We start from the raw sequence: 14,723 nt of genomic DNA on the forward strand, positions 1-14,723 counted from the left end.
TCTTTTGTCAGCAGCACATCAAGGAATGTAGGAGAAGTAGGGCTACATTCATAAAGTCATTTAAAGGACAACGTTTTTTGTTTTGTTTTTCGTTTGTTTTGTAAACCTCAAGCTCAAGCACAAACCAAGAAAAAGTGAAAAAAACAAAACAAAAAAACCTTCCAAACATTCTGTATTTGTCAAACTAAGGCTGCACGATTCTGAAACACAAAAACCCAATGATGAAAAATATGAACCTCATATGGGCTTGAAGCAGTGGGCTACTGTATTTTACCCAAAGAGGTATTTTAATTGAACTGCACTGGACTGCAATATACAGCATACTAACAAGATCTGAGCCTCAAGTTCATTTTGGAGAAGGGGGGGCTCTGCTGTCCCTACCTACTCTATAGGGGAGGTACACATTCATCTAATTTAAAATCTGCTTCCGTAGTGTGTCCTGGCAGATGTGGCTGAGATTTTGTATATTCCATCATTTTACTACCAAACTGCATCATTTACTGACTAAGCACAAGACTTCAATATTGGGCAGATAGTTAATTGCTGGCACTTTGTTTGCTTAGACAGAGCCTTAGACATTGTTTTGTGTAATGTGTCTTCAACTGTGTATTGTCCACCTCAAGTATACCACAAAAGTAAGATGTAACACTTCTTTCTTTTGCTTTTAACGCAAGTGTCACTTTTCCCACTGCCTGGCAGCTTTGGTGGCCCCAATGGCCTCTATCGGGGATTATAGCAGAGAGTGGGCACTTCCTCAGGAAGAGAGCCTCATTAGTGTGAAAAGGTACACAAGTGAGCATGTAGAGAAGGTGCGTGCATGTGCCTGTTTGAGAGGTTCCATCTATAATTAGGAGTCACAGCAAGTAGCACTTTAGAACAGAGTCAGTTAAGTGCTCTGGCATCTTACCAGCAACAGACCTAGCCTCGTGCATACAAACAGAGACAGTGGGGGCCAGTTGGATCCAGGTCCAGGTTTACTTTGACAACACGAGTCTCCAGCTGAAAACCACATACACATATGATAACACTAACACACCTGTGCTTTTCATCAACCTGTGTCAACAAGGCCAAGGGGAAACAACAATGGATTCCCAAAGTAATGAATCAATGTAGTGTTAAGTGAAACACACCTGCAATCACAATGAAAAGCTAAAAATAGAAAAATCTTTTGGCTGTCATTGAACTTCATGGGATATGGCTTACACACATTGTTCCTTGGGGTATCTTTCTTTGAGTTCTTCCATCTCAGCCTCAGTGCCAGCGGCCCAGCCATCATACATGCATGGACACCCTCGACACGCACTCTGTGTGTCCCCACCTGCTACCTCTTCCCATCACATCTAAATCTGAGGAGGCCACCACTATGCAGTGTCCTACACATACTGTAGCCAAATAAAACAACACAAGCAACTGCTCTTCTTGTTAAGAGCAAATGCAGTTGCATATTTACAAGGTTCAGCATCGGGTAAACAGTGCTGGTATTTAAAATTCAGAGGGATTCATGGAGTCTTAAAATGCAGTGGTTTACATGTAGCCTTGTTTTAATTATCAGTCTTTTGAATGCAGAGCACCAGGAAATACACTTTAAGACAGGATCAGTGTTTAAGAGAGCCGGAGTTTAAATTAATAATACTTAATGCAACACTGTTTTTTAAAGAAAACACAAATGTAATTTTCCACTGCCATTGTTTTGCTTATTTTTCTTGCATTTCCTTATTTTTTCACATAATGGCAATATGAACTTCCCCACAGAGGCTGGTCTACACCGCACTGCAACATTACTCCATCTCTTTTGGCAGTGGGAACCAAGCTATGTTCAGATATCCTCTGGTGAGATATTTAAACCAGTCACTCATTATAACCCAGTCATCTAGTCTCCAATCCTGAGCCCTGATAAATGGGGATGGGGTTGCAGCACAAAGGGCTTGTGTGTGTAACTGTGCTGACACCGCTGTAGTGATTGTCCACTGAGGTGACCTCCACAAAAGAACAGCAAAAAGCAATTTGATTAAGCTTTACATTTGCCTTTCCCTGGCAAATAATTCATTCATTCGTTCATAGGCAACATAACTGGCATCACCTAATGATGAGTAAGATACAAATGAAAGAAAAGTGTTTTCAAAGTTGTGAATAATTGATATATATATATACACATATATATATATATATATATATATTTTACTAAAGGTACTTTTTTTTTTTATTTCTGTTCAACAAACATATACAGAGATGCTCTTTTCTAACAGAAAGTTTTTGAGAATTTTGCTCTGGTTTCTGTTAGATTTCAGTGGTTTTCACATTTGGTTGGGTCTGCAGCAGGAAGCTGATACCAAAAGGCTCTCCCAAGCACACACAGCCACATAGTCCCACACATTCAAAGAAAATTTCCCCAAATTCTCTTCACACCAACTTTCTAAAACACCTCTACTCCCTGGGAACAATGGGAGATCTCCCAATGGCTTGGCCCACTTCCCTTGTGATAACTCCCCACTCAGCAACAAAAGGTTCTTCCAACACTGCTGAATCATGGAACAGCAGTGTCACATAGTGATGACTGCAGGCATAACATGAGACAACAACAATAATATGATTGGCCACAAGAGGCCTAGCCTCTTGAACTAAACCAAAGTGTCAAAGGTCAGTATGTAATGTTAGAAAAGAATCTGATGTTTTTATCCTCTCTGTTCCATTGGCCTACAAGATTTGAACACACACCCGGGAAGTTGAAAACCACTCCCCCCACACAGGTATATAAGTGTAAACAACTAATGATACTTTAGAAGTTATTCTTGAGAAGTTAGAAGTTATTCTTGAGAGGATTTGCGTAATAACAACTGTTGTACGAGATTTCCTTGAATACTTCTCCAGTCCTTTATTTTGCTTTATTATTGGACCTGTTTTGTTGGACGTTTTGCTATTAAAACAAATCGACCTTCTACCGGCTACTTCCACTCCTTGTCTGAAGATACCTCGCACAGCAAGAATCTTTCATTTCCAAGCAACAGGGAAGGCAGGTTGTTCTGTACTTTCAGGTTGTCTCGAACGCATGATTGTCTTTGGCCATGTTTTGTTACCGGGTTATTTACTGGGATCTACGGCACTGGTAATTCAGTAGAATGGTCAGGGTAGGAGCCAATCAGGTGGAACAGAGTACAAAAAATGGTCAACCATACAAAACACATTCGGCAGTAGAACATTTGCTCTTACCTTGACTATTTTGAATCTCAATTCCAATATAGATAAAGGTATTTAACTTTGAATGTTCATTTGTAGCAACTTTGAGGCAACTGTGGGGCGAGTGACCACCACCTCAGTTTTATCGGCTATGACCCAGAGGAGTTGGACTCTGCTGCGAGGGATATTATTGTATTCAACTAATTTGCAGTATATGTTTTTTCATGGTCTTCAAAAGTTGATGCCTTTATTCCTTATGTTTTCAGGCTAAACCTGTTTAGTCCTTTTCAACTTAAAACCAGAGTTTTATCCCCCAGGTATGGTTTAAATATGGTCGTCATTTCAGATAAAAACAGGTGAATGGAAATACCTTGAAAAGGTCAATGAGTATACTGTGCCTGTCAAGCGCTGTTCAATCTATTATTACAATTATTATTAGCTCCATTAGCTACATGGCGAGAGACAACAACATTAAAGCCTGCTGCATAATGGCAGCCATCTTATATATAGCCATGTATATGGTGTGCTACCAGGGTAACTTTACTGAACAAGGCCTGACAATAAGATAAGTGGCACAGATAAAGAAAGTGAGAAAAATATGATTCAGTAAAGTATTAAAGCACTAGCCATGAATTTGTTACAGAAAATGTCTGGAACCTCAGCTCTATCATCTTTATGTAAGTGACAACCTAAAGCATGTGCTTTATTGAGTGTTCATCAAGTACACTTTTAAGTAGTTCCCTTAATAAGTCAAGGGGCACAATACTTATTATTGAGAGTATCCTTCGCTCACTACTCATTTTCATTTCTCTAAGATTCCTTTTGCTTAATTTAATTTAAGTTTTTATCTCAGTAACTGTTTGCCCTGTGACATGACCAGAAATAACCAATAATTTAGTATCACAGCAACACTAAAAGTCCTTGAGCAGAAAAAAATCCTGAATATATATACAAAAATCCCGAATGTATATACAAAAAGTCTGAATATTTATACAAAAATCCTGAATATATATACAAAAATCCTGAATATATTTACAAAAATCCAGAATATATATACAAAAATATGAAGCGTATTTGACCACACTGTCCGTATCGGTGCGCGAGAGGTGATTAAAAGGAAAATGACAACAACAAAAAGGGAAAGTAAATGTTTCAGGAAAATCTACACAAAAACAAGACTGACGTTCTTACTAAGGGCAGATTAGGACAGAAGGCAGTAATGACGAGGTGTTAAAGAGCAGGGACGAAGGAAGGAGAAGCTATAAGAAGACTGAAAGGGAAGGAGTGGTGGGAGGAGAATAGAGAGAGAATAGAGCCTGCAAGGAGAATGAAAACTAAAGGGCTTTGTTAAAGGAAGGGCATAAGGGAGTGGAGAGGAAAGACTAATAAAGAAGGGGATGAAAGATGGACATGAAGGAGAGACAGACATATAAAGGAGAATATATAAAATCTCCAAGTAGGACAGGAACTGCCTTCCTGAAGCTCACCCTGTATATCTCCCCCTCTTTCTCCCAGCATTTGTTATTTTTGTCCACAGCATTAGTAGGTAAGGACTATGGCTGTACAAAATGATCTAGTTTACAGGAATAGACACCGGAGACCTATATAGTCACAATCAACTAGTAGACCCTTCATCCTTCTATTGGCAAATCCACAGAAAGGACAGATGACACAAGTTGGTTTGATCTGTGTCATCATACTTATTGATTCAGCTCCTATAAGAGAGGAGCAGTGTAAACAACAGCATTCGTTAGGTATGCTCTCTTAGCAGGAGGTCAACACAACATGGTCTGTGTCACCGCCATGCTCAGCAACAGCCAGTGAACATGAATAAAAGAAAGCAGGACAAAAGAGCTTTGTCACTGCACGCGTGTGTCTGGATCAATAATGTCAAACACAAACACTCTGCCACCTCCAGCTCCGCCTCCTGTCTTCTGCCGATTGCTACCGTCTCTAAACCATACATCATGACTGGTCTCACCACCGTCCTGTAAACTTTTCCCTTCACCTTAGCTGACACTCTTCTATCACAGATCACTTCTGGCACTTTTCTCCAGCTGTTCCATCCTGCCTGTACTCTATTCTTCACCTCTCTTCCACAGTCTCTGCTGTTCTGAACAGTCAAATTTATTCTTATTCTTAACTGCAGCACTGGCTCTGGGTATTAAATGGATAAAGTCACTCAAGACAAGTTGATGACTAATTCCAATTTGTCACTTAGTTTGGGTCTTTCCATCAGTTATATTTAAGGCAATGTTAATTTTAAAACATTTTGGACCGAGTTTTCAGTAACAAAAATTGAAATTATGAATAACATACATATGACAATTTCACTGTTTGTCTTTCTTCAATTCCTGCGAGCACACTATATCAGCTTCATGTTCAACTAAACAGACTAGATTTTAATTAAAGTTTGGGGGGAGTCTAGACTATGCATGGGTCAGTAAACCCCAGGTAATGAGGCTAATTCTAGTGGAAAACACTTTTCAAGCCACCATATAAACACACATTCACATCTAAGGTCAAATCAGATTCTCTTAATTCCTAACAAACAGTCGAGAGATCATTTAAGTTATTCTGCACTAGTTTCTTTCAAGGAAACGCAATTTCTTAAAAGCATTCTAGAAACCTGTAAATAAACCTGGTTTGTAAGAGTACATAATGACTTCATTAAACAGATTCTGCTTCCTGTGCATGCACACACATCACAAGCATCCTGCTAAATTACCTCTCAGAAGGATTGAGTCATTCACAGATTTTCAAGGTTTAACAAAGGTACATTCTTATATACTTTTATAATACAGTTTTTGAGGATCCTTTCTTGTCTTAGAAGAGACACTTTGAATGTAGGAAGAAGCCGAAATGACAAGAAATAATTGTCTAATAAAAACAAAAGGACAAACTCATGTTGTTGTGAGCCATTTGAAATTACAAACAGAGAAGAAGCCGCATGATCGTCCCCATGCTGTTTTCATTCAGTTGTAATATCCCACACAAACAGACTGAACAGGGTTGGGCTTAATCTCTCACTATTGCTCCAATCTTTACAGAAGCCGCTGGAGAGAGAGAGCAAGAGAGAGAGAGAGAGAAAGAGAGAGAATAAGGAGATGGCTGCTATAAAGTAAGCCTAGTTAAGAAGAAAAAGTAGAGACACGCAAATCTGCAGAGAATAGAAAATGACAGAAGAAAAGATTGAAAGAGAGTGAGAAAAGGGGACAAATGTGGGCTCACCATCAAGAGCTTTTGATTTTCCCCACAAAATGTTCCTTTTAAGAATGGCCATGGAATTAGCTTGCAGAAAGAAAGTAGTCTCAATCAATTCAATCACCTCTAAAAAACATTCAAATGGGCACCATACCTCCTTAAGAGTCTCTGCGGGATATAAAACAGGTTCGTGCCTTTTCTCTCTAACTCCACTCTTATTTTTTCTCTCCTTTCTCTCAGTTTTGTCTTCAAACCAGCTGTCATCACTATATTTGTGTAGAGATGAAAAAAGCGAGAGGCGTTCAGGTGAGCACTGAAAAATTAGCATTGTCCATATTTTTTCCAAATTGTGTTCAGCTTTGCCGCAACACTATATTTGTCAGATGTCTGATTTTTCTTTGGCAGCACTCTCACTACAGGACCATGAAAATTTGATGTGACCTCATGTTAATGTTGGGGACTAAAGTAAATTCCTAGATTATAGAGAAAAAACTTTCCGCTCCATACATTCAAATTGAGTAACATCAAATTGATGAAAAAGCATTATGATAAGAAATCAGGTTTATAAAATAAATCATTTTTTACCATTTGATGACAGTATGAACAAAACCATCAGCTTCATACTGTAGATTAATTATTGTAAAAAATGTCTAAGAAAGTACTTAAAATGTAAGTGTATACATTGCTTAGAGCCTCACTACTATATCTTTTCTATCTTTCTTCAAAACAGTTCTAAACCTTGGGGTGAACTTGTCCTTACTGCTGGATAAACGTTGGCCTGATGTTTCCTTCCTATGGTAGGAAGTGCATAAGGAACATGAGCTGTTTCTGGGCGGGATGTATGATGTGGGTAAAACCAGGACAGCAGGAGAACTCCTGATGGATTACTGAAGCCCTAAAAACTGAGCAAGGACAGACCATGAGAGAAGGAATGACAAAGATGAAATGGAGGTTAGGGAGGGCAGGAAACAAGAGGAGAGAATAGGAGAAGGTGTGAAAGGAGGAGATAGAAGAGGAGGACAGATGTGGAGGGAGGAGATCAGAGGAAATAAGATGGAAAACAATGGCACGAGAACGGGGGTGAAGTGGATAAGAAAAAGACAAAGTAGACCAGAGGAAAGACAGTGAACAAGAGGTGAGGAGAGGAGAGGGAATAAGAGGAGTCATGAAATTGAGTGAGGCAAGGAGGGCACTGTAGAGAGGAGAAGAAAAAAAGGGAGAAGAGTACAGAGGAGAGGAGAGGAGAGGAAGAGGGGAGTTGGGAAGAGAAGAGACCAATTTCATGCATTTTTAGTCAGAGGAAAGGAGATCAAAGAGGAGGCCATTCCATAAAAGGAGAAAGGATGAATACGATGGTCAACCTTATCATGTGGCAGTAGCACTAGAAATAGCTGCCCCAGTTGTAGACACACTTTTTGTTGCTAGCCGACTGTACCCAATGCACAGGGGTTGCTAACCTATATAGGCCTCTTTCATGCCGCAACATCTCCAAATCACTTCCAAACACACTCACCCCCTCCCATCTTGGCTGCCTTTTCTCTCACATATACACAGTCATGCACTCACACAGAGACATGCTAAAATCAGGCCACACATGCTTGGAGCTACCACTGTGTTAAGTCACCTGTGCTGCCAGCTTGCTAGCGGGCAACCAGCTGCTCCTTTCATTAAGAGCTCCAATACGCCAGCAATATACGCATAAGGAGGACTAGTTAGATGCAGTGTGAGATAAGGCAGCAATGTCATACGGCAGTATACGAACTATGTTTCAAAATGTGCTTCTGCACAGATTGTCTTAAACATGCTAGTATCTTAGCCTGCAGTACTAGTTCAAGTTCAAAGGACTTCTGTACCAAAACTGAAAAACCCTGTTTTCCAGAAAGTTGGCAAAATTACAAAGAGAAAAATTTCAACAAATTTTTTCAACAACAAAATCTAAGAAATTGAAGTCTAAAACATATACCAATGCAAAATTGATGCCTGTAATACACTCCTTACATGTTGTGACAAATGCAGAGTAAGATCATTAAATGTTTCTAGAAGCTACTCTACTATATTAGTCACTTCACATAAAAAAAATGGGTATCAAGTTTGGTTGGGGCATTGAGGCCCTTGAAGGTAGCCATGTCACAGGTACCTGAATATCTTTAAATATATTATTGATGTAGAGTCATGAAACTTCTTGTACAAAAATAAATAAATAAATTGGAGTTGTTTACACCGGACGTGGACAAACTCTTTGCTCTTTGTTTGTTATTTTGTAATAAGTTTTACGTTATTACGTGATATGTTTTACATTATTACGTGATAAGTTTTACGTTATTTCATGAAAAGTTTCAGGTTATTACGTGATAAGTTTTACATTATTACGTGATAAGTTTTACGATATTTATTTCATGAAACGTGAAACGTTTCACGTGATTACGTGATAAGTTTTACGTTATTACGTGATAACTATACCTAACAGTGGTCCCGCTCTATATCGCGGTTCTACTTTCGCTCCCTCAGTACATCAAGGATTTTTTAATCCGATCTTTAAACATAACAACAACAAACAAATGTTTTAATTTCCAATATATTTGTATTTTTCTAGCTTACGCATAGCCTAGCTTCTAGTTTCTAGCTTATGGATACAAGCTGGATACGTTTGTCAACCAAAGTATGAATTATCACGTAATTACGTGATTTCCCAAATGTACGTACAGTACATGTTTCTTTATGTATTACCCTGTATGTATGTATGTGTTGAAAAATGTAACTAACGTAATTAGTTAGATTACCCGTTACTGAAAAACGTAACGCCGTTAGTAACAGCGTTTATTCTAACCCCGATACTCCCATCACTGATTATGAATGTGAACATATTCCAAAAATAATAATTTTGTTGTGTTATTATGTCAAATTAAAGAATTGGACAACCAGAGAATAGCAGTTCTTTTCCTGTAAAAAAAGAAACTCTCCATATAAATGTCACATCAAACAGTTAAGTTACATGGAGCACCAGAATGACTTTTTTTTCACCTGCTGAGCAGATGATGGACCTAAGAGCACTGCTTAAATTCAAATGGTTACCTGACAATTATTCAAACCATTCCACCCCAAAGGGTATATAATTGACTTAATCCTTGAAGATACAATCTTTGATCACACGGCTTTGTGCGAGAAACATCACTCTGTCACCCTCCTGGAGAGGCATATCAAGGTGATTGACTGAAATTATTCTTAATGAAATTTAATGGCATCAATCTTATGTTGGAGGGGGTAAAAACACTGACCGAAAATTGAGGTAACCGCTTCAAAATAAGTAATTCTTCATTTCTTTTTGAGCTTCCAGAGAGATGATGTGGAGTAATCTGAACATTCTTGGTCTATTGAGGTGCTTACAACACGAAATGTGAATTATGCAGTAAAAGCTGTGACAACAAAAAATATATAATTAGGATAATGAGTAAATTATAGTCTCTGAGGCATAAATGCTATTGGACAGAAGTTACTTTGACAATTTGAAGACATTTTATTGACTTTACTGTGTGCAATGCCACTGCTAATGGCTAATTCACTAAACAGACACAAGCGGCAGACGCAAACACACTTGTATAGGCAGACACAGATGAAGACAAACACATTGGGACATATGCAAATTTGTACCAACACCTACAACGCAAACCGACCCCTATTCATTTTATTTTAGCCTAAAGGACACACAAAATTGTGTCTGGCCATTAGGGTACATTATGAGCAGTGCATTAGTCGGTGAAGGCAAATGCGGCAACAGCACTGTGGGTGGAAGGGAAAAAAACACAAAGTATAAAAGAAAAAAAAAAGAAAAATTATGACAGATATGATAACTAATATACAATGGCTGTAACATCCTAACCCACTCACGGTGCACTGATGGAGAAAGACAAAGAAGAAGAAGTGTCAGTGACAATCCAACTGTTGATTCATTGCATTTCCTTCCGTCTCCAGACCAGACCTAGACAAGAGTGTACTGTGCAACTCGTAAAATATTTCTGTGTGGCTGCAAACAGTACATAGGCCGTCACATTCATCTGATTAAGTTTCTCCTCACAGCTGCAGGTAAATCTTCCATCTCCTTCATATTATAATCTGCTATAAACTGCTAGCTGTAGGATTATCCACCACCACTGCAAAATAAATACACTATCTGATGTTTGAAGGACTACATGATTACAGAGTAAACTTCACGCTTGATGCTAGGCCAAATTACATTGTGTAGATGAATTAAATAATCAAAGGTTAAAAAAAAGAAAAAGAAAGCAATATTAAAATCTTCCTTTCACTCTGTAGAGAAAAGACATTTTGAAACGCAGTTCGGCTGTTTTTATCCATCAACTAACACTCCTTCTCGCGGGGGGCACTGGAGCCAATTGCAGCTATCTACAGGCGAGGGTGGGGTCTACCCTGGACAGTTCACCATTCCATCACAGGGCCAGGTTCTTAATATGTAGGAGCTAAAAATGATCACTTCCTACCTGAAAACTCACTAATGGAACAATGTATAGGGTTTTTGGTAATATTAAGTCAACACATTATCTATATATCTATATATGTATAATAGTGCAGATGGCAAAATAAATTGATTAAGAACTACAGTAGCTAAGGAAATGATGAGCAAAGAGTCAACTTCAAACGCAATGTTTTAGAATGTTAAACAAATCTTTTTCTCCTGCCTGATAGCTCCATCTCTAACATTCTTCTACCAATGTATCCACTGTCCCTCCTCTGCACATGTCCAAACCATCTCAATCTGGCTTCTCTAGCCTTTTTTCCAAACCTTCCTGTCTGTGTTGTCCCTCTAATGACCTGACCTGACCCTCTTCCTGATCCTGTCCATTCTTGTCACTCCTAGAGAGAATCTTAGCATCTTTAACTCCGCCTCCTGTCTTCTGCCTATTGCTACTGTCTCTAAACCATACATCATGGCTGGTCTCACCACCGTCCTGTAAACCTTTCCCTTCACCTTAGCTGACACTCTTCTGTCACAGATCACTCCTGACACTTTTCTCCAGCTGTTCCATCCTGCCTGTACTCTATTCTTCACCTCTCTTCCACAGTCTCCTCTGCTCTGAACAGTTGATCCTAAGTACCTAAACTCCTGCACCTTCACCACCTCTGCTCCTTGTAGCCTCACTATTTCACTGTTCTCCCTTTCGTTTACACACATGTACTCTGTCTTGCTGCGACTGACCTTCATTCCTCTTCTTTCTAGTGCAAACCTCCACCTCTCTAGGCTCTCTTTTAGAGAATATATATTTTATTTTCTATATATTTCTGCCAATTTAAAGTTAAAGATGTTTTTTATGTGTAGAAAAGAAAATTATTAAGGGAAAATAAGAAAATAAGAAATATGATTTTTTTTTTTACTTCACTGCTCCATGTTTGTTCCAAAACGTGGAGTACATTGTGAAGGTAGATGATAATGACTTATTACAAATGACCAGTATTACGTGCATTACTGGCCATTTCCTACATACTACGTCCTGGTATCATGTAACGAGTAATTCATAAAATACCAGTCCACCTCTAACAATGATCATGTCAATTATATGTGTAGCAGGACTAAATGTGTGAAAGAACCTTTGGAGCAGGAAATGGAAATGTTGAAAAGGCAATTTTTAGACAGTCATCCCTTAAGTCTACTGTGCTCCCATACTGTCAGCCCATAGTGTAGCCAAAGAAGACATGTCAGCATGGTGCTGGAGCAGGTGGGAAGATGCAGAGTGTTCTGTCTGAGGAGTACAGCTGAGGAAAGGAAGTAATAAAGGAGGAAGTAGTGGACCACAGTACGAAAGTGACTTTTGAAAAACCAGACACTATAATTTATAAGGGAATTTAAAGTCAATACCCAAAAACTCTTTCAAAATAAGATCGGGAGGAAGAACTGAGAGACAGTCACTGTGGTTAAAGAGATATATATATATAATGGCAAGAGAGCAGGATGCAAAGAAAAAAGAAAGAAGCGGTAACCCTTAATAGGGTTAAAAAAAGGAAGAAACCTCACATCACATGTGTAACAAAGCAAAACAGACAGACAGCTGGAAAAGTGAAAAAAAAAATCCTCACTGATTGATATCTTACCTCCACCCCCCCATGCTCTGTCTGTGTTACTCGATCAGTCATTTGGCAGTCTTTTGTCCTCAGGGCAGCTTTGGCATTCTCCTGGAAAAAAACAAACAAGTGAGCAGTGTCCAAGAAAATAAAAAATCAAACACGAAATAAAAAAGAATCTGACAGAAATAAATGTGAACAACTAAAGAACCTCTCCCTGGAATTATTACACTGTAGCTTTATCTGTAACATACCATAGCCCCCTCCCACTCTTTCATGTGCTCTCTAATCAAAGTGTAAAAACAACGACTCCAACAATGCCAAATTGGTTTTACCCCACGCCGTTCCCTGTCGGAAACTTGAGAGGTCATAAAACTCAGCTGAAATTACTGGATAAGTTGTTTTTTTTTTACAGCCAAATATGAGAACAGGGACCATCTTCAAGGCTGGCCAGCCTCCTAGAAATGTCCCTCTAGGAGATAATTCATAGCTTTCCTCTGGCAGATTTACACAGCGAGGTGTGGAGAGAAAAACATCGGCCCTTCCCTTCAAAATACAGCACGTTTACCTTGACCAGGAAGTGCCGACTACTGTATTTACCTCCATGATTATTTTTGCAGCAGCAGGTTGCAAGTGCTCAGAATGAGAGGAACCTTGGGCCAGTTTCCACCGGAGGTGTTTTACAATGATCGCACTAATCATTGTGACGTGCTTACTGTGCGCTGCTCACGGGTCAAGGAACAGAGCAGATTCAAAATAAGCTCTGACTATCAAAATAGTGAAGAGGTCATTAACCCTGATTAAAACTGAACAACTGAATTAGGGAACAATTGAGAGTTAATTTATGAAACAGCTAAAAACTCAAATGCATACAGTCCTGGTCAAATGCCCCACTTGACTGATTTAGTTTAAAAAAAAATCTGTTTTCATTTGCCACACTCATGACTACACAGAAAATAAGAGAGGTTTTCAGCAGTTAATTGTTACAGATGGAGCAGAGAAGCACAAAATGCACCAGTAAATAGGACAGAAATCTCATAAAAAGTGATAAGCAGTGATGGTAAACTAGAAAGCAGGTCCTTCTCAGGGATAATTAATGGGTTTTCCCACTGACAGATTTAGAAAAGGAAGGCAGTCCACTAGCTTCAAGCTGCCCTTTACTTCAGAAGTGTTACACTTTGACTGCAGTCACAGGAGCCAAGGTCTCTCTTCTAAGACTTCCACAGAGATATTATACAGTCAACAACAATAGAAAAACAGATACCCAATTTCAAATACTTGACAGAGTGACCTTTGTTTCAAGGGCATATGGTGGTGATACAAATAAGGTCTGAGGCGGCAGACAGGGAGGAAAGGGAAAAATCTATTCAAAACTCTGCTTGTGAAACACAAACAATCGGTGAATGTCTGGGATGAGTGACATTCAAAATATGACGACTCACACAGAGACATACACATTCACACCAATGCATTACAGACTCATTTTATGTGATCGGTGCATGTTTATGTTGCCTGTCTTCAATATACTGTAAAAAATAAGAAAGGTAAAAAAACAAAAACAATTTAATCTACAGATCAATCCAATCAGATTTTACAACAGGGCTGTATAACGTCCTGCGTGCCAAAACCGGACCACTTGAGGGATTTATCCTGCCTGCTTGGTGAATTTTTTAAAATGAAAAATACACACTTCATGTTCTTGATGTTTTCTCAAATTAAATTTCAATAAATACGAATATTTCCTAATAAAATATATGCAAGAAAAACAAGTGGGGGAAAGATGGACTTATAGTTATTAATAGGTATTTGTGTTATGATTGTACTGGCCCAGCCCACTTGCCATCTAACCAGGCTTATGTTTCCTGAACCAATGAGTTTGACACCTGTGGTTTAGAACATGAAGAACCAGAGTTTATTCTTATAATAACACAATCCTGAATTGATCAAGTGAAAATATGTTTTTGCTGTGTTTTACTGTATTTAACTGTTGAAAGAATAATACTTTAGTAAACTTTAAAATGAAGGATGAATGTTCTTCTTTTTCTTTCGGCTTTGTCCCTTTTTTCAGGGGTTGCCACAGTGAATCTTTTTTTTTTTTCATCTCTCTGTATCTTTTACTCTGGCTCCAACTATCTGCATGTCCTCCCTCACTACATCCATATATCTCCTCTTTGGCCTTCCTCTCTTTCTCCTATCTGGTAGCTCCACCTCTAACATTCTTCTACCAATGTATCCACTGTCCCTCCTCTGCACATGTCCAAACCATCTCAATC

General features: G+C 38.8%; 1 protein-coding gene across 3 annotated transcripts in view; it reads right to left on the reverse strand.

The window, feature by feature from the left end:
* Window positions 1-14,723, reverse strand: part of ccser1 (coiled-coil serine-rich protein 1) — a 158,525-nt gene that overhangs the window by 54,165 nt on the left and 89,637 nt on the right. For all 3 annotated transcript variants that reach the window (XM_008336317.3, XM_008336318.3, XM_017043139.2), the window contains one exon: window positions 12,481-12,561. In XM_008336317.3, the coding sequence (XP_008334539.1) occupies window positions 12,481-12,561 (81 nt within the window). The remainder of the gene's footprint in view (window positions 1-12,480; window positions 12,562-14,723) is intronic.

This window comes from Cynoglossus semilaevis, chromosome Z (genome assembly GCF_000523025.1).
Source record: "Cynoglossus semilaevis isolate Cse_v1.0 chromosome Z, Cse_v1.0, whole genome shotgun sequence".
Lineage (NCBI taxonomy): Eukaryota > Metazoa > Chordata > Actinopteri > Pleuronectiformes > Cynoglossidae > Cynoglossus > Cynoglossus semilaevis.